The following is a 23,792-nucleotide window of genomic DNA, read 5'->3' on the forward strand; positions in this document are numbered from 1 at the left end:
ATCCTTTCACACATAACATCATCAGTCCACTGAACTGAAGTCTAACATAATGACAGTTTGACCTCCACTTTCTTAACTCATAATGTATAATCAGGTACACACCTCTTTGGACATTATGTGGACCAACTGGTCAAGTCCTGGTCCTCCGTGTTGTTCTTATTACTAAAAAGTGCCCGCTTATACATGGTCAACCTCTTTTGTCGACATAATATTTGAGACCAAAGGGGTCATTTCTATGAAAAAGGCAGTCCCATTTGTCCACGTGTTGTAGTATTATCCTTGTTATCTCTAAGCAGCGTCAAACGACATCAGCGACACAACTAGTTACAAGCATTAAAATGTGCACAATGACTTCCTCTTCAGGGAACAGTAAACCTCAAAATAAAAGCATGTCAGTTTAAAACCTGAATAAGCTCCATTGGACAAGAGCATGAAATATATAAAAATAGAAGAATCAACAATATAAATATTCATCTTTTATTATCGTGCATTTTCAGGTCTCAGGCGAAAGGCACAAATAAATGTGCAGTTAGTTTGGATTTTTGCTTTCGCTTGTGTCAACAACCAATTATGTTGATGTCAGCCAACCATTCTGGGGGCATGGAGATAAACGGGTTCCGCTGTACAGTCGTGGCCAAAGGTTTTGGGAGTGTGTGTGAATAACTCTGCAGCCTCTGTATTTTTAAGTAAATGCGGCTGTCATATACTGAAATAACAAGCGTTTTTTTTGGCAGTCAGAAAAATGAAGCAGCAGTCACAAAATGTTTTGTTTCCTGAGTTGACATCATTTAGTAGCCCCCCCTGGTGGGGGCTTTGATGAACTGTTCGCCTTGTTCACTCTTGTAGCATCCATGCACTGTAGTTCCTTCCTTGACCTCTCTGCACCCACCAACATCCCCCGCGTTAAGAAGAAGAGGCGGGACGACGGTATGAGGGATCACATGACCGGCTGTGCCAGAAGCGAGGGATACTACAAGATCGACAAGAAGGACAAGATCAAGTACCTTCAGAGCACCCGGCTGCAGTCGGAGGAGCCGCCCATAGACACACAGGTGGGGGTGTAGTGGAGGAAATGTTCCAGACTCGTAGAAATGTTGAGATACTTTACAGACGGCTTGTGTGCAGGGTATGAGCATTCCCGCACAAGTGCATGCCTCCACCAGGGCGGGATCAGAGCGGCGGTCCGAGCAGCGGCGCCTGCTGTCGTCATTTGCATGCGACAGCGACCTGTTGAAATTCAACCAGCTGAAGGTGAGCAAACACACACACACACACACACACACACACACACAGACTTCATAAAAAAATAGAATGCTGACAAATCTGCTGTTTTCCCTTCTTTCAGTTCCGTAAGAAGAAGATCCGATTTTGCAAGTCTCACATCCATGACTGGGGTTTGTTTGCCTTGGAACCCATCGCCGCAGATGAGATGGTCATAGAATACGTGGGACAAAACATCAGACAGGTGAGGACGCATCAAGCGTTTGTCTATCCTAAAAAGGATTTTATTATGTGTCTTAGATCCTCGACAGTAGTTTGATGCTTCATTAATCAGCATTATCTTCAACTTAGCATCATAACTCACCTGCATCTCCAGTTTACTGGTGTATGTGAGTGAGTGACGTTGGAAAAGCTCTGACATACTGGGGGAGAAGTCATTTGGTGCCACCTGTTGGCTCGCATTCATAAATGCCTCCACCCCCGAATATAAGACGATTTTTTCTAGGGAGAAATACAGTCGTCCCTCACCACTTTGCAGTTCAAATTTCGCGGCTTCGCTCTATCAGGGTTTTTCTAAATTAATCAGAAATGATTGCTGTTTGGTGGTGGCCTATTATTAGTACAAATTGTACGTATTTGTGGCCTAAATGAAGCATTTTCAAGACTAAAAAAGGCCTACATGAACAAAAATACAAATATAAGGCACTCAGAAGATGCGATATGTAGTGTTACATCTGTGACTTGTTGTGTGGGCCTTTAAGAGGCGGGCCCTGGGAAGTGAAGTGTGTGTCGTCAGCTAGAGTTGACTGTGTTTAAGCAGTGTGGAGAATGCCAGTGACTGACGTGAGTTGTGGCCGACAGCAGCTCCTGTCTGAATTTTCACTGCATACGTGTTCTTCGCTTGTTAATAAAGCGGGTGAAGTGCATCAGCGACGTGAGTCTCCCCTTAACCGTAAACGGCGGCATTAAAGTAGTATTCTGCACTGGTCACTAGGGGTCAGTAACGGTAAATTGATGAGACAATAACCACCGCAGGAAGTACGATGTCAGTGCTACTGTCTGAGTCTGTTTTGTCTTATTTATGTCTAATATGTCTTATTTTCTATAATTATGTCTACTGCATTGGGTAATACAAGTGTGAAGGTGGTTATAGGGGTGTTATTTCATCTCTAATAATGCTTAAAAAATGTATTTAGGTCATAAACAGGTGTTCTATGCTCATATGAAGATGTTCTCTTCAAATACTGTAATGATTGACATGTGGAGCACCCGGTGATTGCATGAACGGCCATCCAATTGCGGTGCAGTCAGACAGCGACGCACAAGCCGCAAGGAAGTGGAAGAATACATGCTGACTGACAAGCGAGGTGACTCAGCACCGTTTGCGCCGTGTGTTTGCAGGTGATTGCGGACATGCGCGAGAAGCGCTATGAGGACGAGGGCATCGGCAGCAGCTACATGTTCCGTGTGGACCACGACACCATCATCGACGCCACCAAATGCGGCAACTTTGCGCGCTTCATCAACCACAGCTGCAACGTAAGACGGCGATGACGACTAAATGCATTCGTACGAAACATTTTGTCCGAGACTCATGTTTTGGCCCCCTTTTCCCAGCCTAACTGTTACGCGAAGGTCATCACCGTGGAGGCGCAAAAGAAGATTGTGATCTACTCGAGACAGCCCATCAATGTCAACGAGGAGATCACGTACGACTACAAGTTCCCCATCGAGGACGAGAAGATCCCCTGCCTTTGCGGCGCAGAGAACTGCCGGGGGACGCTCAATTAAGGCCGGAGGCTGTGGCGAGAGCGTCTTTTTACTGCACTCATCACACGTTGATTGTTTACGATTTATGGTGCTGTTCAGTCGACATGTTTTTTTTTTTATTTTTATTTTTTTACTTTTAACATCGCCTACTCACCCCGGTATTCCAGCTCTGCAACTTTTGCCACATGTGCAGCTGCTTCCTTGACACAAAAAGGATGGAAGAAAAGGCAAAACACGCCTCTCTTGCTTCTGCCTCTGGAATAATTCATCACACGAATCAACTAGAATGACCTCTCAAGGGCAACGCCCCCCCAATATGGATCATTATCAACTTTGTTCCCAGATTTTACAGAAGCTCCACAACAAATTTCACAAGTGAGAGGACAAAAACACACAAATCCTTCAATGTTAAAACCAACAACTATCACTTCATGTATTGATATTGATGCAGAAGTAATGCATTTTATCCAGTTATAGTGTTCTCTTCCAGAGTATTTATGGGCACATAAGTGTTCCAGAATGTGCAATGCAGCGCCCCCTGTAGGCTGCAGTTCACAGGCAATCGTAGTAATCCAGAAAAAGAAATTAAGCTTGAAGTGCTTGTGAGCTGACTTCATCTTGTATTATTACTACTCAGTGTTTAGTGACAAAACAAATCATCAAGGCACTTACGCTTTATCGCCCCCTCCACTTTACTTTTCATCTGGTTGCTTTAACAATAATTTAGTTTTTTTTCTTATCCAGTGATGTGAATATTGTATACTTGTACAAAAGATCTACAAGCTTTTTTTTCTTTCTTTTTTTTTTTTACACTGTCATGGGGTCACACTTTTAAGATTTCTTTTCTAGTAAAAGACTGAATATAAAAAAAAATCAGGGAATTTAAAAGGAATGAATTTATTTAAGGTAAAAGAAAAGAACAAAAAAGAGGAAAGAACGAAAGTCCACAGTGTGCAGGAAGTCAACATCTCCCCCTTTTGGAAAGATTGTTTCTTGTAGAAACGTCTTCTCTTAATTGTCCATCTTGCTTTGTAATTCTCTTTAATGTGTGTACATAAGCTAACTGTGAATATTATATAAATATATATATTTTTGTTCCCCAGGGATTTGCTACACACATCAAGAGCTCCGAGAGCTGTGTAACAATATGATTGCGAGCAGTGAGCTTGTAGCAGGACTATTTTCAGCTTGTGTCAAGCTTTTGTTTTGTTAGGTTTATTTGTATTGTAAATTCTATGAAAAGTTGTTTTGTGGTGTGGAGAGAAAGAAAAAGTGCATAATCGGCAAAGGAAGAGGAGTGAACAATCAGCCTGCTCCTCTTTGTCTATTTATTACATAACAAATGTATGAAAATGTTCAACATGGAAATAAAGCAGTTTTGCATACATCCAAACATTAAGTGATTATTACAGATTATTATTAACATTTAGCAGCTCTGCATTCTGAGTGGCATCTCTGAGAACAAATGTTTTCTTTTCTTCATGCCCATAATTAACCAGTTGTGTCAGTGTTTGAATATGTTTTTAAGGTAGAAGTAGGTTCACTGTCTCTCCCCGATGCCAATGTTTTAACACTTGATTTTATATGATGTTAGTTGGATCCACTTTCAAAACCCTCTTCAAAACACTTCAAATTGCTTTATTTCTCTAAATGTGGTATTTGGTGACTTTTACATGATACTTATTGTATTTTTGTCCTATGCAAATTCCCTTTAATACTCCAAAATGCGCACAAAAAAAATCACCATTACAATTACTTATTGCATTTTACGTGTATTTTTAACCTATGGAAATTTACCCTCTACCCTGGAAAATGCTGACAAAAAAGTGTTATCATTGTACGCTTTTATTATTTATAATAACTCCATCTCTGTGCTTCCTCTCACATTCCAAAAACATGCATGTTAGGTTAATTGGCGACTCTAAATTGTCCATAGGTATGAAGGTGAGTGTGAATGGTTGTTTTTCTATATGTGCCCTGTGATTGGCTGGCGACCAGTCCAGGGTGTACGCCACCTCTCGCCCAAAGTCAGATGGGATAGACGCCAGCATACCCCCCGCGACCCTGTTGAGGATTAAGCGGCATTGAAAATGAATTATTAATAATGTGCTTTTTTTCCATTTCAAGCCATTTATATTTAAATTTACCACGTTATAACTTGTGTGACCACTTGTTGCTAGGCAGGACATAAAACAAAATGGCTATGAAGAAATAGCACCATCTTCTGGTTGTGTTGAGGCAGTAGCACGACGTCAAAATGACCACTGCTGACGTCTGTTCATATATTAATTTAGCTGAAATAATGTTTATTTTAAGTTATTTTTAAATGTTTATAACTTGATTTTGCAAAGATTTTTTGTAATTTATTAGTCAATGACGTTGACTGTTTATGGTTGACGTCACCCTTGCACGAGCCAGGACAAAAAGGCTTATTGTGTGTGTGGTCGGTCATGGCCGTGCCAGGAGACGGGTGGTGTTTTAACACAAAGATAGTAAGACACACATGACACACACTCACACTTGTCACTATTTAGTCATTAACACCAGAGAATAACGCCAGTATGCTAACATGTTTGCATATCGCGAAAGTGCGGAACAGAAATGATTGGGCATTGTGCTGGGTGTCGTGTTAGTAGGCTTTAGCTACAGAACAAAAATGCCTTTAACGCTGGACGGCATTGACATTATTCAATGTTTAAATTTTAAGTCATGTAGGCAATGTAGGAACGTTAGCATGCAAACACGCTGAATAGAGAGAACCCGGCTAGGGTGATAGTGCGTTAGCGCGTAGCGAAGTGCTGAATAGAAAGGAATGGGCACAGTGCCTGTAGTTAGCATCAAGGACTCTGAATGAATGTGAGATCCTGAGACCACAAACAAGTACAACAGAGTGGCGCAGAAAGTCCGCCATGATGGTAAGCAAGAGAGGTGGGCCGGGCTAGGTGCACAACAGTGTTCAACGTATTCACTAGCTCTGAGTGTAAAATAATGGGCAGCGCGTACACTTTGATGAAATGAATGAATGTCATTTATTGAACAGAATGACACTATATATACTTACATACACATAAATGTGCAAAATCCATTATACCGCAGAAATATAATCTACATTTAGATGTCAATAAAAACCTGAGCAGCAGTATGAAAGAAACGTTTTCCTTCTTTACAGTGTTAACAATCAACTTACAAAATAATACTTATATTATGTGGATAATTAATTGGAAGTATTTACACAATGCTACACTTATTTCAGTAATGGCATTAATACATTTGATAGACTACTATCTAAATCATCATCAATACAGCTAATCACCCAGAGAAACAAAGTACCATTAAGCTATACTGTGTAGTAGTCCCACACAATAGACACCTTGTGAGTCTTCTCCACTGTCCTGTTTATTTACAACAACGTTCTTGGGGAAACATGCCAAATCTGGTCTTTTGAACCCGTCTATTAGCGCAATTAATGGCGTAACAGTGTGCAGAGTACATGTTCACGATGCAGTTGCTAGATTTTGCTCACCATCATGGTGGGCAAACCTGCGCAGGGCGTACTACGGAAATGGTTGCCGTGTTGTTTGAGCTTTTCATTTAAAGTCCTTGGTTAACATGCCAGTATGTCTGTCGTTCTCAATAGAACTAAAATGCCTCTGTTTGAAGGTAATGGAAATATTTAGACAGTTTAGGCAGTTTAGACACATGAAAAGGCATAGTTAATAAGCTGTACTGCTAAGTGAATGCCCTCTGAGTATGACGTGTAATAACTCAACATAGGAGAGAACTTTACTGCAATACATTATTGGTGCTAGAATACGAAGCACAGTTTCACTACTTTTTCAAATCATTGTGGACTTGTTGACCCATACAGAGTGGATTCCCACATATTCACAGATTAATTTTTAAAAATGTCGTTTTTTAAGAAAAAACATCTCGTCAATAATTTATAAATACTTGACAATACAGATGTACAGCATACATGTACAGCCCCACCAGGGACGTGACATCAATCCAAGATGGCGGCGCCCTGTACAATTGACTGCGGAAGCACTCGCTTCCACAGTCAATCTGGCCTCAAAATTTGCAGCGAGGTGAACACGAGTTAATAATAAATTGTTACCGGAATCACAATAGACAAGCAGTGTGGATTATGTTGGAACGCCATGTGTGGGAATTTACTGTAAAAAAAAAAACATATTGAGGTCATACATTAAGATTGGAGGATCATAGATTTGTGTTGCTGCTGACTATATTAGAGATGTCTCATTTAAGACCATTAGGAGCAGTACGACCGCAGCCGACCCGAGGGTTCGCCCCGCCGCCCCTGTGAGCGCTTTGGCATCTTTGGATGCCCAGACCCCACGGCTGAAGGTGGGATGGATGTGTCTGAAGTTGTTCCTCAGCGGTGTCTCCTGCTCTGCGTCCTTCTCTGTGGAGAACATCCGGGAGGTAAACTCACCCAGCTAAAACAAAAAAAGCAAACATGTATTTACTCTGCTAAGTCATAAAGATAACAATGATAGCTTTAGTAGAGACCTACTTGAGCCCATGAGATGTAGATGGGGACCTCGTAAAGGGTCCAGACCACGGATTGAGAGCAAGGAGGTGTGGTGAGGCTACCGTAATACCTGTAATACTGGCTCATGTTGTTCTCAGGCAACAGGCTCATCAGTGGAAAAGGCTTCACTTTGATGATTTGACCTTGGTGAAAGTTACAAAAAAAAACGTAGTACCAACTGTTAACAAGGACAAAACAATGTTGAGACACGCGGAGCAATGTTTCTTAACACATCACAGCAGATCATAGCAATGCCCAGATGACATGCAAGTATGTTCCCGATATCAGCGCAACCTGAATGGATACTTTTGTAGGTGCTGTGATCTTGCAGCTATGCCATGACATCATTGCAAAATATTCATTCATTCATTCATTTTCTATGCTGCTATGGATATAAGATATAAATTTAAAAAATATATTTATGTTTTAAACATATTTGTCTTTTTTTATCTGTTAAGTAAAAAAATAGACATAAACATGAGTGGAAGAACTTCATTGTATCAGTTTAAATCTTATGAGAAAATGTAAAGTTGCGGTTTAAATCGTATGAGCAACATATATACAGTATATATAACACTAACATATATAATATCTGTATATCATTACATAGAATATAATAGTTTTAATAAATCTTATTTACTTAATTTGTCACGTATTTAAGTGTTCATGTGAAGAAAGCCATATCTCACTGTAAAAAAAAAAAAAGTATTTTAACATTTTTGTCATAATTTTGTCAAGCAAGAACATCAAAAATAGTGGAAAAAATATTATTGTAAAATAAATCAGATAGATAGAAATAAATGCACAAGAGATTTATTTTTTTGTAGGAATCCACTGAGAAAAACTATCAAAAACTTTTAAAAAGTGGAAGAAAAATCTTTTTTTTTTGTGCATGTTGAGCAAAAAAAAAACATTTTTTTAAGTGTGTGGAAGCTTGTCTCTCAGAATTCAAGAAAAAAGTAGATTTTGTCGAACCTTTGTAAGCAATAGATGACAGTTTTTGTGATATGAGTCCAAAGGGAGTATTCTCTCCAAAAACAACCTGCAACAGGAAGGAAAACTAATGACATTTGTCTGTAAAATGCTCATGAAAACAGTCTGATGAATAAAGCAGACTGACATCAATAAAGAATGCCAGCACAGCGAGCCCAGTGGGATCCTCCAAGGCGGCTGACATGTTGGGATGGATGGCCTTCACGTTGACGACGTGCATCTGAGTGAAAAGCAATACAAACACGTTCACACTGACGACCGTATGGACGTCAGCGTGACACAAAGTCTACCTCCATCGGATATCTGCGTCCATCCACAGTGTGTTCTGAGCCGTTACTGGCGGGCCCCCCCCAGTGGAAGTGAAGCTGGAGAGTGTGGTACACATCCGGAAGGCCGCCTCCACTCACCGCCATGCCGCCACCCACCTGCAAAACCACTGCAAGCGCCGGCAAATGTCGCTTTAATGCTCAATTATGCAAGGTACTCACCTGAGTGACCGTCGTTCGCGAGCGTCCATGAGCCCGTTTGGGTCACGTCGAAGCCCACCAGGTGTAGAGGTCCCAGAGAGTCGTCGGTGGCCACCGCCAGGTCTAAATTGATGGGGGAGTGGTGCTCTTCGAGTAAAGGGTGACACGAGGGAAACGCTTCCCCCCATGCATAAGGATCTGAGCACCAACCAAAACACAGGGAGGGAAATTTAACCAATTGTACTCTTTGTTTACAAAAACAACTTTACAGAGGTGGTGCACGGATCTAGATGGAAACCATTTGGTGCAGATCTGGACATAAGTGAATATCATACAGCAGGATTTGTTCTAGCTTTTGCTGGCGGTTGACATCATCCAGCCATATGCTACTATTGCTGTGCTATTAAAATCACGTACCTGTATCTCCTCCTTTGTTAGTCTTTATACCAAAATTAAAAATGGAGATACGTGCTTTTCATTTGCAAGTCGATGATCGTCTATATGATACGAGCGCTGTGCTCTTTTTAAGGATATACTGCAAAAACACTTGTGAAAGATCCAGTATATTCGCAGCAGTGTTCTGCTGTTTTTGAATACCCACTACAAAAATCCAATCCAAAGATTGTCGACACATCAGGACTGTTCTGTTGTTTTTAAGGATGTACTGCAAAAACACTTCCAAAGAGCCTTCATGCGGCAGGAGCACGCTGCTGTTTTTAAGTTCACCCTGCAGAAACACAAGGATCCTCTATGTGACAGGAGTACTCTGCTGTTTTTAAGGATGCACTGCTTAAAATGATAGTCAAAGAGCTCCTATGTGACAAAAGTTTCCGGCTGTTTTTAGGAATCTTCTGCAAAAGTGACTGTCTCTCCAAACTGAACATTCAAGCAATATGATGTCATTTATGGTCTGGATTTGGCCCCCGAGCCACCAGTTGAACAACCCTGCTTTACTATAAGGCAGTATAAGCATGTGATTTGTAGCAGCCACTCAAGGACGGTATTGATAATAATGAAAAAAGTAGAAATATATCAAATAAGGTATAAATAATGTTACTTACCACAATGTGGCTTATTGTAGCAATAGTCGTCTGGAATAAAACAACAAAAGGCAAATATTGATCATCATTTTTGTGACAGATTCAATCCAATATCTTGCAGGAGGCTCACCCAAATCATCACCACAGGAAGCATGGATGGTTATCAGGAAAGCAGCAGCAGCAGCCACAATCATGGTAGGAGAACCTGGTCCTGCTCCAAACAGGTGATGGGGCGACCTCAGTGTAGGCCGACCCGCTTAAATAGGCCCGCGGGTGAAAGCTAACTTTCTCTGCTGCTGATCGCTGAAGCGCATCCTGTCCAGTCTGGTGGTCTTTTTTTTTTTTTTTTCCTGAACCAACAATCTCATTGATGCCCAACATCACCACACCACCACCGCCGCCCCCAGTTACAGACTAGTAACAGGAGCCATTCATGTGGAGGCGGAGGATGTATAGCGCTGTGAATCAGACGGTAACACAATATACTCGAAGGAAGCTTTAAAAAATGCATCACCTCTGTAAAAACTTTCCAAAATAAAGAGGGAAAACATTTGAATTCAAATTAAAATACCAATTAAAAAAAATAATGCATGAGAAAAATATCTGGAAAATATTTTAAATTTAAAATACTGCGCATTACAGTTCAGCAATTTGTTGTAAGCAAAGAATAATAGAGTGTAAAGGTGACTGTAGGGGTGTTATTTCATGTCTGCAGGGCTCTAATAATGGTAAGAATTGTATTTAGAAAGTCATAAACAGGTTTTCTATGCTCCAACTACACAAATATTCCATTTATTCATAATGAATTCTACTTTGCGGAAATTCACTTACCGCGGTCGTGTTTGGAACCAATTAACCGCGATAAACAAAAGACGACTGTATAAATCTCTAGAAAGTGCCTAAAATGCCACTTTTGCATAGGTTCCATTTTCACCCTTTGTAAAGGCCAGTTTATTTTTTGTCAGGTTGCCGCCATGGGCCCTTTTCTGTCCAGGAGGTCTGGGAAACCTTCCAAACATTTTTTGCTGGGACCCAAAAATTACTGTGGGGTCCATTTTTGTCTGCTTAATAAGGGCAACCTAAAAAAAATGGCATCGTAAGATGACTCCACAATTGCTGCCATTTTCAGATTCCGCCAGGCCCCCGATGAAGGACTGGGAGCTTTCCTTAACCTTCTGGACCAGAAAGGGGCCGTGGAAGCAAACAAAAAACCAAAAAGAAAATGAGATTTCGTGACAAAAAGGGCAGCCACCTGGCCAAACCTCAAGGAAACCCTGAGTCACTTTTGTGAAGGATCAGTTTTCGTCCGTTTTGTATGGTGCAAACAGCAGCGACCGTGACAAAATGACCAGAAAAGTGCCATTTTTGTTGGCTTTCCTGGTCTCATATTTTATCAAGATGTACAACTATACATTTTTGTGTGAAAAACAAGAAAAAAAATAAGTCCTATACTGTATGTTCAGCACATATTAAGGGTACAAATGTTTACATTTATTGTGTGCTAATTTACATGAACTTCAGGAAAAAGCTGCTGTATTTTAGCAGGCGTGTGTTCACTGTCTATATCGGTCAAAGAGGTGTCACATTACTCAACTCAATCATCACGAGCGGCTTAGCGTTACGTCCCCTCTCGTCCCGAAATAGATCATGTGGTTCCGTCCCTACAGGGCCCGTGTGAACAAAGCCACTTTTTCTTCCCAGTGAAGGATCAGCATCAATGCTGTGAGTCACTGTGCTAGATCCACTTTCTTTTCATTTACATCTTAAATTATATGGATGTGTAGATGGGGGGCCTTTCCCCATTAACCTGTAACATTTAGTGGCCGTAAGGTGGAAGAACTGACCTGAATGTCACCATTCATGAGTCATCCTGCAAGGTGTCGTTTATTTGGCATTTGATTAAATGTACATCTACCTCAGAAAACTCAACTCCCCCCCCCCATACAAACAGAGCATTGTCTAATTTATAGGCTGCCAAATAAAAGACAAAAAGCCAGTCAAATCAGTCCAGTCGTCATCATCGCACAAACTACAGTGGAGAATGTAGCGCTGCTCGCATCCAGAGAGATTAGGATGTCGTTAGAAAAAAAAACAAACAAAAAAAGACACTGTACAGAAAACACTGTATCCACCAAAAAGAAAGAAAAATGTCTCAGCATGCATGCAAAATATTTTTAAAAAATACATGCACTGCAGACAACCAAACAAACAATGAAAAAAAACCACCATCTCAACCACATGCACTATTCTCTGGAGGGTCTGACTAGGGATTGTCAAAGCCAAAACAATGAGGAGAAATAAGCATTAATCATTAAAATAAGGGGGAGATGATTGGCAGGTGGAACGATTGTCGTCATGAAGGGGTGGGGGTGGGAGTTCGGGGGTCTAACTCGTTATGCTTTTCTAACCAGGATGAAGATAATGTTAGTTTTCCCACCAAGAAGAAAAGAGGATCAGTGTGCACTAAACATGGTTCAGCAAACCATCCACAGGGGGGCGCTAAAGTAACATCATGATTGAAAATGATGGAAATCATTCAACAAAAAGGATCTTGCTCATTCATCACTGCAACACGTAATTCATGCCGAGTTCAGGCTTCTAACCAAAGAAAACAAAATCAGTACCATAAACATCACCATCTGTGTGTGTGTGAAAAGGAAAAATAAAAACGTTGCATTATCAAACCCTTTCATGTGGGGACAGAGCCACATACTTAGCAGTCAATTACCTTGTAAGAAAGAGAGACGTTAGCGATGCTGCTCTCACTCAAAAGCAGAGCATGATGGGAAAAGAGAGCGCGGGCTGTCATTACTGTGCATCCTTTCACGGGATAAGACACGCCGCCCCTGGCTTATTTACATGTGGGCCTCCTGACCAATCAGTATAAAAGCAGGCTGCCCAGCCTTCCATTAGTGTTCTTTTCTGTACACCAACAGTCCTCTTTGCTCTAGTATGTCTGTACAACTCCTTTATTTGCCTCTTCTCGTGTAGTCTTATACTACCGTGCTGAGGGACGAAACGGAGTCGGGCGGTGCGGAGCCATCCGTCGGGGTGTCAGGCCCCACCAGGAGGGTGCTGCTGTCAATGGAGTCCTCCCTCTCCTGGGTGGAGGGTGGCAGGGAGTCCGGCATAGGGACAACCGGGGCACCGGGTGCATCGGCGACCTGGAGTCCGTCCACCATTACACTCATGTGGCTTGGCATCATAGCGATGCCGCCGTGTCCTGTGGTGACAAGACAAATTCTCAACATCTTTGACCACACTGAGCGGTTAGTGGAGGAATCCACTAACTAACCTCAGCGCCCCCATGCGGTTGAAAAAGCATGCTTTCTTAACATGGTTCAGATTATTTGAATACTTGAATGAATGTAGGCATGTGAAAATGACAGGAGGGTAACTTCTGCCAACACACCTCCACCGCCCAGTAATGGTCTACAGCTACCCCGAGATAAAGAATTGAGCCATACCGAGGTCCACGTAAAGGAGGCTGTCTGGGTTGATGGAGGCCTCGTATGGAGGAGGTGGGTCGTCCGGGTGCTGGATGTCTGGATACTTGTAGGCCACGTAGGGCGGAGGAGGCTCCTGGAAGTGGAAAGCGCCACCCTCGCCATCGTCAGACAGATGCAGGGGAGTGAGGCCTGTCCCGAACGCGTCATGGCCGTAGTCGAAGCCTGGGACACGTCTTCCCAGGTTGAAGTGGTGCACTGGGGATGTAAAGAGAGAAGAAACTGTATTTTAAGAGCTGTCCAGTTTCTGACTGGTTAAAAGGTCCCCTAAGATGGAAAATATGGTTTTTCAATGATGTATCAAGGTGTGTCCCTACAGCCCACCACGCCACAGAAAATGCAGGCTTCGCTATACATCTTAAAATAAAACCTGAAGCCCTGCCAACTATCCGTCAGGTACCTACAGACGTGGGAGCTGTAGGTTCATTTTGTTTTTATTCAGCAGATAAGCTAACCTAAATTGATGTTGCTATTAAAATGTTAACATATAGTGATGCTAGTTGTTGCTAACTTTTGTGTCCTCCTGTCCCACTCCTTAATGTTCCATTGCTTTGGTGGTCACTTTTGTTGTTTCATGATGTCATGAAGAAAAAACCTCATGGACATGATACGCCCCTGACCCGCCCCTAGCTTGATGAGCCCACCCTGACTATATACATCCACCAGAGGACGGCCTTGTGGAAAAGAAGGTTTTGCTACACATCTTGAAAATAATAATAAAACACAAGGCTTGATACTCACAGTTTCCTCCAATGAGCGTCTCGATACGTTCCCGCCGCCGCTGTCTCAGCCTGTGTACCATGAAGAGAAGCAGTGAGAGGATGAGGAAGGACGAGATGCAGCTGACGATCAGTCTCATCCCACTGGCCATGGAGTCAAACAGACTGTTTCCATCTGAAGGGAAGAAATAAAATAAAAGTTTAATAGTTGTGGCAGTAGTTCTCAATAGGCAGCCCGCGGGCCACATTTGGCCCGCCAAACATCACCCAAATAATGTCAACCATTCAGTCTAAGTACAACAGTGCTTGTTCATGCAGTACTTCCTCTGCTCTGCAGGGGGCAACATCCAGGCCTATGTGTCACAATGAAGCCGCAGTAGAAGAAGACTGCTAGTATTTAAACAAATATGGCGTGATGTTATAGAAAATAAAAAAAAAAAACAGCAACCGGACGACAAAATCTGCATTTACCAGAAATGCAGCGGGGAAGCCATGTGTTTACTTTATAAGTAAGTAAACACTGTTTCCAAGGCATATAATCTGCGGAGGCACTATGATGCAGTCCATCCCCATGCTGACGGGTGGGGGCCCTGGAGGTATAAATTTGGACTCATGCAAGACTAGACTTTAGTGTCTTGTTGCAGTACAAGTAATATGAGGCTGTTAATACTGTCAAAGGCTAAAACAAACACACACACACACACACACGTACATATATATACACACACACGGAGTAAGGCATACCTGGATCCAGGCAGGTGAACTTGCAGCACTCCTTCGGATCCTTGCGGAAGTGCTGGCACCCCTGCGGCCGCTCACACAGTGCAGCCACGCACATCTCAGGCTCGCCGTCGTGACACGTGCAGCTCAGGCACGGGTCGTCGCCCTTTGGTGTGAAGTAGTAGCCCTCGTTCACCACGTTGTCTTTGATGTCCACACAGGTTTGCCCTGCAGAGAATGATCAAGCCAGGCATCACGTTTATGTTTTGTTTAACAGCATGACAGCTGACGATTAACTGGGGAACGGCGTCTATCAGAGCAGTGATTCTCAACTGGTCGGTTCTCGGCCTGAGCAAAATAAGGTGTTATCTATTAATACTCCTTCAGGTGGCGACAACGTTCTGCAGTGCTATTTGAAACTGGCTTTTATAGAAGATTACACACATATACATATACATATACCTGCACAGGAAATGGTCAGAAACATCTTCAGCTTGCTTTGAAGAAGTGCTCTTTGTTTGCAAGTGTTCAGCCAACAAACACTCTCTGTCAACACCGCACAAATAGGTGGTCATCAACACAGACGGCTACCTACCGCACGGTGCGAACCTAACCAACACAAGTCAACACAACGCAATTGCACCAAACAGACCATGCGGGTATCAAAATAACACTTAAACACTAACATACATGCAAAACTATACCCGCATCTACAACCCGCAAGGCATGCTGGGTAACCTCCTGGTAGCTACTCTTAAACACTAGACCGCCCCGCACACTACAATATGCTAATCGAGCATGACAAAACGCAGCTATAACACAACCTACATAAAATATGGATTTTCCTACAATGAGGACAAACGAGAACAAGAACAGGAACGTGTTGTGTGCTGCAAGGTATTGGCAAAGGAGAACTTGAAGCCGTCAAGACTTAAAGCTGTCGTGTGACCACATGATGAAAATAAATTCACAGAGTTAAGCCTCTCTCAATTCTGAGTTTGTGATTAAAAAGCTACTACCAAAGGCTGTTACCAAGATATTATTAAACTCGTGTTGGTCTACTGAATATATAAATATCAGGTAAAAAAAGTTTACATTTGTATCCATTCAAATCAATTTGAATTGCACTTTTTGTTTATCTAAGAGTTGATGTTGATGTTTCACCTCTCATCCAGGTCCAAGTCCAGGTGCTCTGATTCATCTCCTCAGGTATACCGTGTACTCGAAACCTTTACAGACACTTTTTGTTTAAATTATTTGAAGTTTATACATAGAAACATACTGTTCCTGAAATAAGCATTAAACGTCTTCGGTGCTGGCACACACTGTTATTGTGCACTACGTCAAATTCAAGCCGCACTGTTTTTTAAAGAAAATGATGATGGTGGGTCCTGCAACCAAATCAGTTGAGAACCACTGTATTAGAGGATAGCAACAGCATGACAAAATGCTCCGGTGTGCACATACTGCGCTTGCAGAGAAAGGGGAACTTCTTGTAGCAGTTTTCAGCATGCCAACTGTGCAGGCCTCGCTCGTTCATGCCCTTGAGCTGGAACCGCTGCAGCTGGGCGCAGAAGACGTTGTCCTGGCTGAGCGACGCTTCGCCCAAATTGGCGAGACCCTCAGGTGGCAGAAACACCTGCATAGGTCCTGCGCAGAAAGATACCGTATTTTACAAACACACTGCCTTGTTGGCTTTGTCTTTATTATGAACAAGGACAGATTTATTACCTTTATAAGCAACCTCCCAGCGGCCCTTCAGGGAGTGGTTCTGATTGGTTATCACATACTGGTATCCTACCCAGAACCTGAAATGTACAAGACACTTACTGTATCATTGTATCATACAATTCCTATTCAACTTTGTTCCAACCAGAATGAAATGTGCTGAAAAATAGCAAATTTGAAGACCCCTGGGGACATTGTGTGTTACAGTGACCACTAGAGGTCCTCCTACACAGTTGCTGCCAAAAAACGTTTGCAGCCAAATGCTCCAAGAAACTCACTTGCACTGGTCTCTGCGTTCACATTCTTGGTCCTCAAAGTCCACTTCGATCTTCAGGATGAACTGAAGCTCCTCGTCTGTGACAAAGGTAGCCAGCGAGCCGTTGACTTTCTGACACGTGTCCACAGCCTGCCAGTAGTTTTCGCTGTGCTGGTACACTTTGTAGCAGCTGGCTGTCTTCTCGTAGTGGTGCCACCCGCTGGGGCATTTCTCTGGAGGAAGCAAATGAAGTATAGATTGTAGACTGGTCTAGTTTTGTAATTCAATCGACTAATAATGAAAAAAATACACAGAAAGAGGAACACTTACTGTTGAAGCGCACAGGCTGAGCCACGCCCATGACATCATCCACCTGGTCGTACCCTTGGCCGAAACGAAACCGTTCTTCCTTTATTGCTGAAAAACATCACAGTCAAAAAGCACACAGTTATATGTTTAAGGCCCTGTCCACATGGTTACACTCCAGTGGGGGGGGTTTTGGCGGGTAGGGAGGAAAAAAATCTCATCCACACAGCTTTTTTTTTTTTTTTAATTTACATGTAACTATAGTTTGTGCACACCTGGAGGTACGAACGACTCAACAATGTTGGATTTGACAAACTAACTGTAGATTTTTCCTCACCAAATATCACTTCTATTAACAAAACATTTTAAAAAATTACGGTGGCTCAGAATTACAAACCATACACTACAATAGACTACAACTGATGAGAGCAGAATGTAATGATTCATAACAACACACACAAGAAAGAGCTTCCTGTGAAGCTACTCCTCAGTGCCTGGGTCATGGATGACCTTTGGCTGACGTTTGGTCTAGTTCGCCCAGATGAAGGCATAACCGGTTTACATTAATAAGCAAGGGAAGGAAAAACATCCAGTTCAGTCAGCAGATCTGCTTCTGACTACACAGCACACACTGTTTGTTCATGCAGCCAGCGAATGAACAGCGTGTGCTGATCTTGCGTACGTTGTTGTGACCTACTGGAGAATGAATGGTGTTCCTTACAGCGTGCATTGAAAACATGCACAACCATTGCTGTACAGAGGTCACATGCTGATCTCAATCCTGTCGGTAATTCCCATTATGTGGACAGAGATCTGGGGATAAGGACTCTGGATTACAGAGGGGCAAAACAATAGGATTTCAGTCAAAGGTTTTGCACTGATTCATCTCTCCGTGTCCAAGAGATCAAGAAAAAGAGATGGACACGTGTGCGGCCACTTAAACCCCGCCTCCAGATGCCATCTGATGCCGGCTGGTGAAAGCATATCAGCTACCGGACAACTTCTCTTCCTGATGTCAAGAGAAGAGGAAATACTCACGAGGGCAGTCCATCTCATCGCTCTGGTCCTCACACGCCGTCCAGCCATCGCACTGCCAGGACATGGGGATACATTGCATCTTCCCGCTGCGGCAGGCGAACTGCCCGGGACTGCAGCGTTGCTCTGAAATGTCGAAGACTCACATTAGGCTGCACATCTGATGACATACTGTAACTATGAAAGGATGGAAATACGGCACTGGCAATCCTTGCAATTTCTCGTATACAGTATCTGTAATTTTGTATAGCAAATGCTAACTTGGCGTAATACATGATGAACGCTACGTAGCTATTTTCACTGACATATTACTATATGACTTGACATATGACTTTATGTACACAACTATTGAGGAATTATCTTTACTGTCATATTGATTTGAGTTATCAACTATTATCAACTATTTTGATGACCTGTAAACTTTGAAACTGAATGTGAAATACTAATCATTTGTATTTCGTATAGTAGTTGCAAAGTTTACTGGTTAGATTTTCTATATGCTATATGTTTTATAGTAAGAGGTAGATCATTTTGATTGTGTGCACCCCTGATATACATGTACATTGTACATAAATACTCATATTTATTAATACAACAAATAAATATATATATTCTCTACGTTTATAGCAGGAGGTAGATCTTTGGGACAAAGTAGCCCACAGGCTGAAAAAGTGTGAGCACCCCTATGCTATATAGATACATGTATAGTCTATTATTTACATATTGACCACAATTTATTTGAAATCAAATATCAGAATACACTACACTTACACAATATCACTACACTTTATTTTTAAAAACATGCACCAGCATGACCTGTCTGCCCTGTTGGCACTTGACAGATAAGGAGTGGAAGAGAAGGCATTTAAAGTTATATAATGCATTTATGGTTCAAGCCAGTGAAAACGACCCTAATGTTGACATTATTATGGACAGTAAATTTAAATATTAAAATATATTAAATATTTTAAAAATTCCTGCCACAGCGACGCAGCAGCAGCACGACACAGCGGCGGCAGTCCGCCCCCCATGCAGCCCACCACCACAGCTTCATGCCACAAAATGGCGATGCACAAACGGGCTAAAATTGACATCAGATCGTGTTTTATACACAACACGCGTGACCAAAGTATTTGACACCGTTTCCTCTATTCAATAAATATGTTTGCAGTATATTTCCACATAGCTATGGCTTCAAATCACTGTAGTCTGTGCATCATGACCCTCGAAGTAACTGCACTGTCATCGGTACACCTGTGAGTACTCCTATTCACTGGAGAATCACCCATTTGCATTTGAAGCTCTGAGCTAAACCTCTTAGAGACTAAGGACAACCAATTTGAAGGTTTGCCAGCCTAGGGAACCTCAGTCCATTTACTTTCCACCTCAGTTAAAAAAAAAAACCCTCCCAAAAGAACCCCATGCTTCATTTTGCACCACCAGTTGGCCAAAACACACAGGTGGTTCACCTAGAATGAAGCGGGACCACCCACTAGCCTGATAAATAAGGCGGTGCTATTTTAACTGGGAACTATTTCTGAACTGCCCCTCCCCTTCTCTTTCAAAAACCACCTTGCTTGACCAACTGATCTGATTGTGTGCACAAATATTACACCTCAGGTTCTGCTGAAAAAAACAAAACATAATATGCTTCTTTTCCTTGGCTTGGTCATATTGTGTATTCACATCCACAGCGCCCAACTTGCTCGCCGAAGAAATCGGGTCACCAAAACATGATTCTAGAAGCTCTCACTTTGTATGACACACGCCAACGCACTGGCTGGTCCTGTTACATTCTCAGTTTCCTGTTTGGAAACATGTCACACCCACAAATCATGTTTTTCATCATCTTTTTTAGAACAGTTAGATGGAACACTTACTGCAAGAACACCTCTGTGGTGCCAAAAAGCGCTTGAAGGGTGCGGTAAGACAGTGCGAGCGTCACCACGTCTCAGCTAACGCTAAGTGGATTGAGGCGCATTAAAGCCACGCCTTCAGGCTGCCAGGGGACTGAGCCCATTACTTTTGACAGACTATGAGTCACAATGTAATGGAGAACATTTAGGACCATCAAGCGAGTGATGTTAGCACTTGACAGCTTTTTCAGATGTTAAGTTAATCTTGTTAAAGCTACCTGCATTACTCCATTTTAAGCCTGTGAAATGATAGTGCCGCCATCATCTTTAACGCACTTGAGTTTGCTAATTTATTGGATGCACTCATTTAAGAACATGCCAGAGGATGACAACCTCTGTCCACATTTTGGCAACAAGCTACAAATATTGCTCGCTGAGCTACATTAATCTCTCACAGAGGCAATTTTTTTCTACAAGCTTTGGATTTTGTGGCGTCAGGTGTTCAGATGAGTGAACACTGGGCGCCACAGGATGGGAGAAGTGAGTCTCTGCATCTCTTACATAACACAGGAAAAAACAACAAGGGAGTGACAATAGCAGTGCTTTGGCATGCTTTTTTTTTAAACGAAGATCCTACAGCAGCAGCAACTTGGATTTAGTGGATTATTGTATCGAATGTGGTCAAAGATAGAGACATGAGGATGAATGCATCATGTCATCATTGCATGTTTAGCTAAGGCTGTATTCACATGTACTGTGTACTATGCTACAATCTGAGCACAGGAGAAACAAGGCATTCTTTCTCTCAAACTTCTGCTGCCCAAAAAATTGCAGAAGTCCTCCAACGTTGATCTTCTTCTTTGCAGGTTAGGAGGCCTTGATTGCACCATTGTCAAATTTGCATAATTGGTCCCGACATATGTCCATGTAATTGTAATTGACGCTGTGAAAGGCAAAAAGTGAGCAAAAAAAAACCCAACTATGTTTAGAGTTACAAATGAACTTTCTTCTGTTGCGTCGTTTTGTGTTTTTTTTTGTACACTCCTGATCAAACTTTTAAGACCAGTTGAAAAATTCCAAGAATTGACGTTTTGCACTGTTGGATCTCAAAGAGGCTCTAAGCACAGCTTCAAAATGCAAAAAGGAGAAGTGAGGAGTGAAAGAAAAAATATTTTGAGTAAGCAATTTATTGCAAACAAGCATTAAAGTGAAACAGGCTGTTCATCAGCTGATCAAACGTTTAAGACCACAGCCTTTGTGTTCGACTGAACCATACTTGTTATGGTGAAAAACCCTGGGCACCAAGAAACCACATTAGCACGGAAACCTCTTACCAAAGAAATACCTGTACTCAAGTGGAGCTAATGCGGTAATCTATCTGGAGGGGGGTTTGTGTCTTAGCCTTCCAAATGTTCTCTGTAAAGTCTTACAAGGATATATCTGCCCTCTGGCATTATTCTAGCTTCACCTTTCTTGCTCAACGTGCACTTCCATCTCTTCAACAAATACTGTGGATATACGACTCTTTAACAATCAAACATCTGAGGTTTGCAGAAAACAGTCACCAGTCCATCAGGGTCTTTTTTGTTTAATATTTGCAAACCACGGTCCAATTGACCTGCATTGTTTGTATCATAGGAAGAAGCCAAGGCAGGCACAGGACAGAACTAGTCACTCTCATACTGTGTCATGAGCAATCAGATGTCACCTTGGTTGATAGCCCTCATGTTGGTGCAGAAAAGGGCATTCACCACATTGTCCACACAAAGTTGAAAGGGTAGAATTGCCCAAAATGCCATTCTATTAACGACTGGGTGGGGAAATAAGGCTAGATCGAATTAGATCGAAACTGGTTTAATGATGCACTAAAAGGTTGTAAAATAGAGTAGTACAAAGTGCTCTGTAAAATTCACAGCGGACATTGTCCAGGTTGAATCTCACCTTGAAAGGAGTAGAACAAATGTAATCCAAACCACAAAAAAATTATTAGCCATCGTTATATTTGTCCAAACAAATGTACCAGGCATTAAAATGAACAAGAAACTGAAGAAACAAAGATGATCTAATCATTTTCCATGACTGTAGATACAGTCCAAATGTCTTTTTGCTTGTGTTCATTTCCTCTGGTCAGGAGGTCACACATTTGAGGACAAGCAAGCATGTGTTTAACCGTAATCTGATCATATCCACTCACTGTGAATATCACAAGACCGGTTTAAAGAAAACAAACCACACACACACAATAGTTCATATTTGATGTGTCCTACAAGCACTGTGTGTTTGAGTTGTAACCACACTGGTATACAGTAGCAAACATTACCTACACAAGTACATTAAACATTAAGCAGTGTAGAATTGCAATGTATCTCACTGTGGCGTGCTTCTAATGTTGTGCTCCTCTTTTGCAGCTAAGCAAGTTATTAGAAACAGCTCTCAGTATGAGTTCTACACCCGCAAATTCTTCTCATTAGGTTGTGCAAATCATGATGATGTATGTATAATCAGGCATTGTCTATTTGCATAGTATATATAATTTATAACGTTTTGTGGGTTGAATATTGAGGCTGAATGATAAGCCTAATAAGATGCGGGAGAATTAATCTTAAATGTAAATTTGAGTTAGGTATAAAAAAAAAAAAAAAAAAAAAAAAAAAAAAACGGCCAAAGCTCCAAAATAAGTGGATACCTGGCCTGTTGAATATACTTTACATTGTCATAATGTAATAATTAGCTTTCCCACATATTCATAGTAATTAGGGGTATTTAAGGTTGAAAAAAGTGGTGAAATTTCCAGAAAATACGTTAGCTGACCGCTTATGAGATGCACACTGGAAGTTTTGAATCTACTAACTGCTCCAGAGGCAACACAGCAACGCCGCCCGCGGACGAACAGCAGTGGATAAAAAAAAAAAAACACTCGAGCCCCGGGCCTGTGTAGGCCATACGCCTGAAACTACCGCGTTTATGCTTCTTCTGCCAACTAAGTAAAGCAAAGCAAAGCAAAAAGGGTAATAAAAACTCAATAGTAATGCGTTTACCTGGCCGTGGTGGGTCCGCTAATGTGAGGCCAAAGAGCAGAGAGAAGAGGACGAAACTGCTGCTGTCAGCCTTTGGCAACATTTATCCTCCATTCATAGTCACTCCTTTATCCAGAAATGTAAACCATATACACAGTGGAGCTGCGCGTCCGTCGACCTCACGATTTATCCGGTTAAACGCCGTTTTTTTCCCATTTCACCCACTCAAATAAAGACCAGCGATGGAACACAGTGTTTAAAGGACATAGTATTAAGAGGGGGCGAGATTACGGCGCTCAGTCGGAGGAAGCTAACGTTAGCTCGACTGTTACAAATCGCCGTCCTCCAGTCCTCATCCAAGATGGCCGCCTCCTCCCATCACAACAATCCCAAACACGCAACACATCAAGCGTCAGTCGGTCCGGGCGGAGTTCAGACGATTTGACTCACTTTGACACATACTCAGATCAGCATGCCGGAAATCTATCCAATAATATTATTACTGCTCGCAGGCGGAGAAACTATGGAACAAAATATAATCCCAGTGGCTGCCTCAGATTGCGTGCAACTCTGTCGTGACATGTCAAAATTCAACTTTATTAA

General features: G+C 42.0%; 3 protein-coding genes across 9 annotated transcripts in view; 1 reads left to right on the forward strand and 2 right to left on the reverse strand.

The window, feature by feature from the left end:
• Positions 1–4,374, forward strand: part of setd1ba (SET domain containing 1B, histone lysine methyltransferase a) — an 18,017-nt gene extending 13,643 nt beyond the window's left edge. For all 7 annotated transcript variants that reach the window (XM_054758067.1, XM_054758070.1, XM_054758071.1 and 4 more), the window contains 5 exons: positions 885–1,052; positions 1,126–1,251; positions 1,346–1,465; positions 2,623–2,760; positions 2,839–4,374. In XM_054758067.1, the coding sequence (XP_054614042.1) occupies positions 885–1,052; positions 1,126–1,251; positions 1,346–1,465; positions 2,623–2,760; positions 2,839–3,012 (726 nt within the window). In that variant the 3' untranslated portion in view covers positions 3,013–4,374. The remainder of the gene's footprint in view (positions 1–884; positions 1,053–1,125; positions 1,252–1,345; positions 1,466–2,622; positions 2,761–2,838) is intronic.
• Positions 4,375–6,078: 1,704 nt separating this feature from the next.
• car15 (carbonic anhydrase 15) lies at positions 6,079–11,962 on the reverse strand. The gene is made up of 8 exons (XM_054758077.1): positions 10,177–11,962; positions 10,068–10,097; positions 9,028–9,204; positions 8,830–8,975; positions 8,667–8,759; positions 8,522–8,588; positions 7,529–7,689; positions 6,079–7,451 (listed from the first exon to the last, which is right to left on the reverse strand). The coding sequence occupies exons 1-8, from the start codon at positions 10,238–10,240 to the stop codon at positions 7,236–7,238; spliced, it is 954 nt and encodes a 317-aa protein (XP_054614052.1). The 5' UTR covers positions 10,241–11,962; the 3' UTR covers positions 6,079–7,235.
• Positions 11,963–12,125: 163 nt separating this feature from the next.
• dgcr2 (DiGeorge syndrome critical region gene 2) lies at positions 12,126–23,550 on the reverse strand. The gene is made up of 10 exons (XM_054758074.1): positions 23,211–23,550; positions 18,320–18,442; positions 17,306–17,392; positions 16,998–17,208; positions 16,723–16,799; positions 16,459–16,641; positions 15,016–15,219; positions 14,294–14,446; positions 13,514–13,750; positions 12,126–13,269 (listed from the first exon to the last, which is right to left on the reverse strand). Exons 1-10 carry the CDS (start codon positions 23,290–23,292, stop codon positions 13,040–13,042), a joined length of 1,587 nt encoding a protein of 528 aa, XP_054614049.1. The 5' UTR covers positions 23,293–23,550; the 3' UTR covers positions 12,126–13,039.
• Positions 23,551–23,792: the final 242 nt, after the last annotated feature.

Source organism: Dunckerocampus dactyliophorus, chromosome 17 (assembly GCF_027744805.1).
Source record: "Dunckerocampus dactyliophorus isolate RoL2022-P2 chromosome 17, RoL_Ddac_1.1, whole genome shotgun sequence".
NCBI classification, from domain to species: Eukaryota; Metazoa; Chordata; class Actinopteri; order Syngnathiformes; family Syngnathidae; genus Dunckerocampus; species Dunckerocampus dactyliophorus.

What these genes read in the sequence shown, in the direction of transcription:
- dgcr2 (XM_054758074.1), bottom strand. Translation starts at nt 23,292, where the DNA reads ATGTTGCCAAAGGCTGACAGCAGCAGTTTCGTCCTCTTCTCTCTGCTC. An exon ending in CGATGAGATGGACTGCCCTC is followed by an intron (nt 17,393 to 18,319) that starts GTGAGTATTTCC and finishes GATGTTTTTCAG; the next exon opens with CAATAAAGGAAGAACGGTTT. An exon ending in CCTCCTTTACGTGGACCTCG is followed by an intron (nt 13,270 to 13,513) that starts GTATGGCTCAAT and finishes TTGTCACCACAG; the next exon opens with GACACGGCGGCATCGCTATG.
- car15 (XM_054758077.1), bottom strand. Translation starts at nt 10,240, where the DNA reads ATGATTGTGGCTGCTGCTGCTGCTTTCCTGATAACCATCCATGCTTCC. An exon ending in TTCCTGTGGTGATGATTTGG is followed by an intron (nt 10,098 to 10,176) that starts GTGAGCCTCCTG and finishes GTTTTATTCCAG; the next exon opens with ACGACTATTGCTACAATAAG. An exon ending in GTCATCTATTGCTTACAAAG is followed by an intron (nt 7,690 to 8,521) that starts GTTCGACAAAAT and finishes ACTTTCACCAAG; the next exon opens with GTCAAATCATCAAAGTGAAG.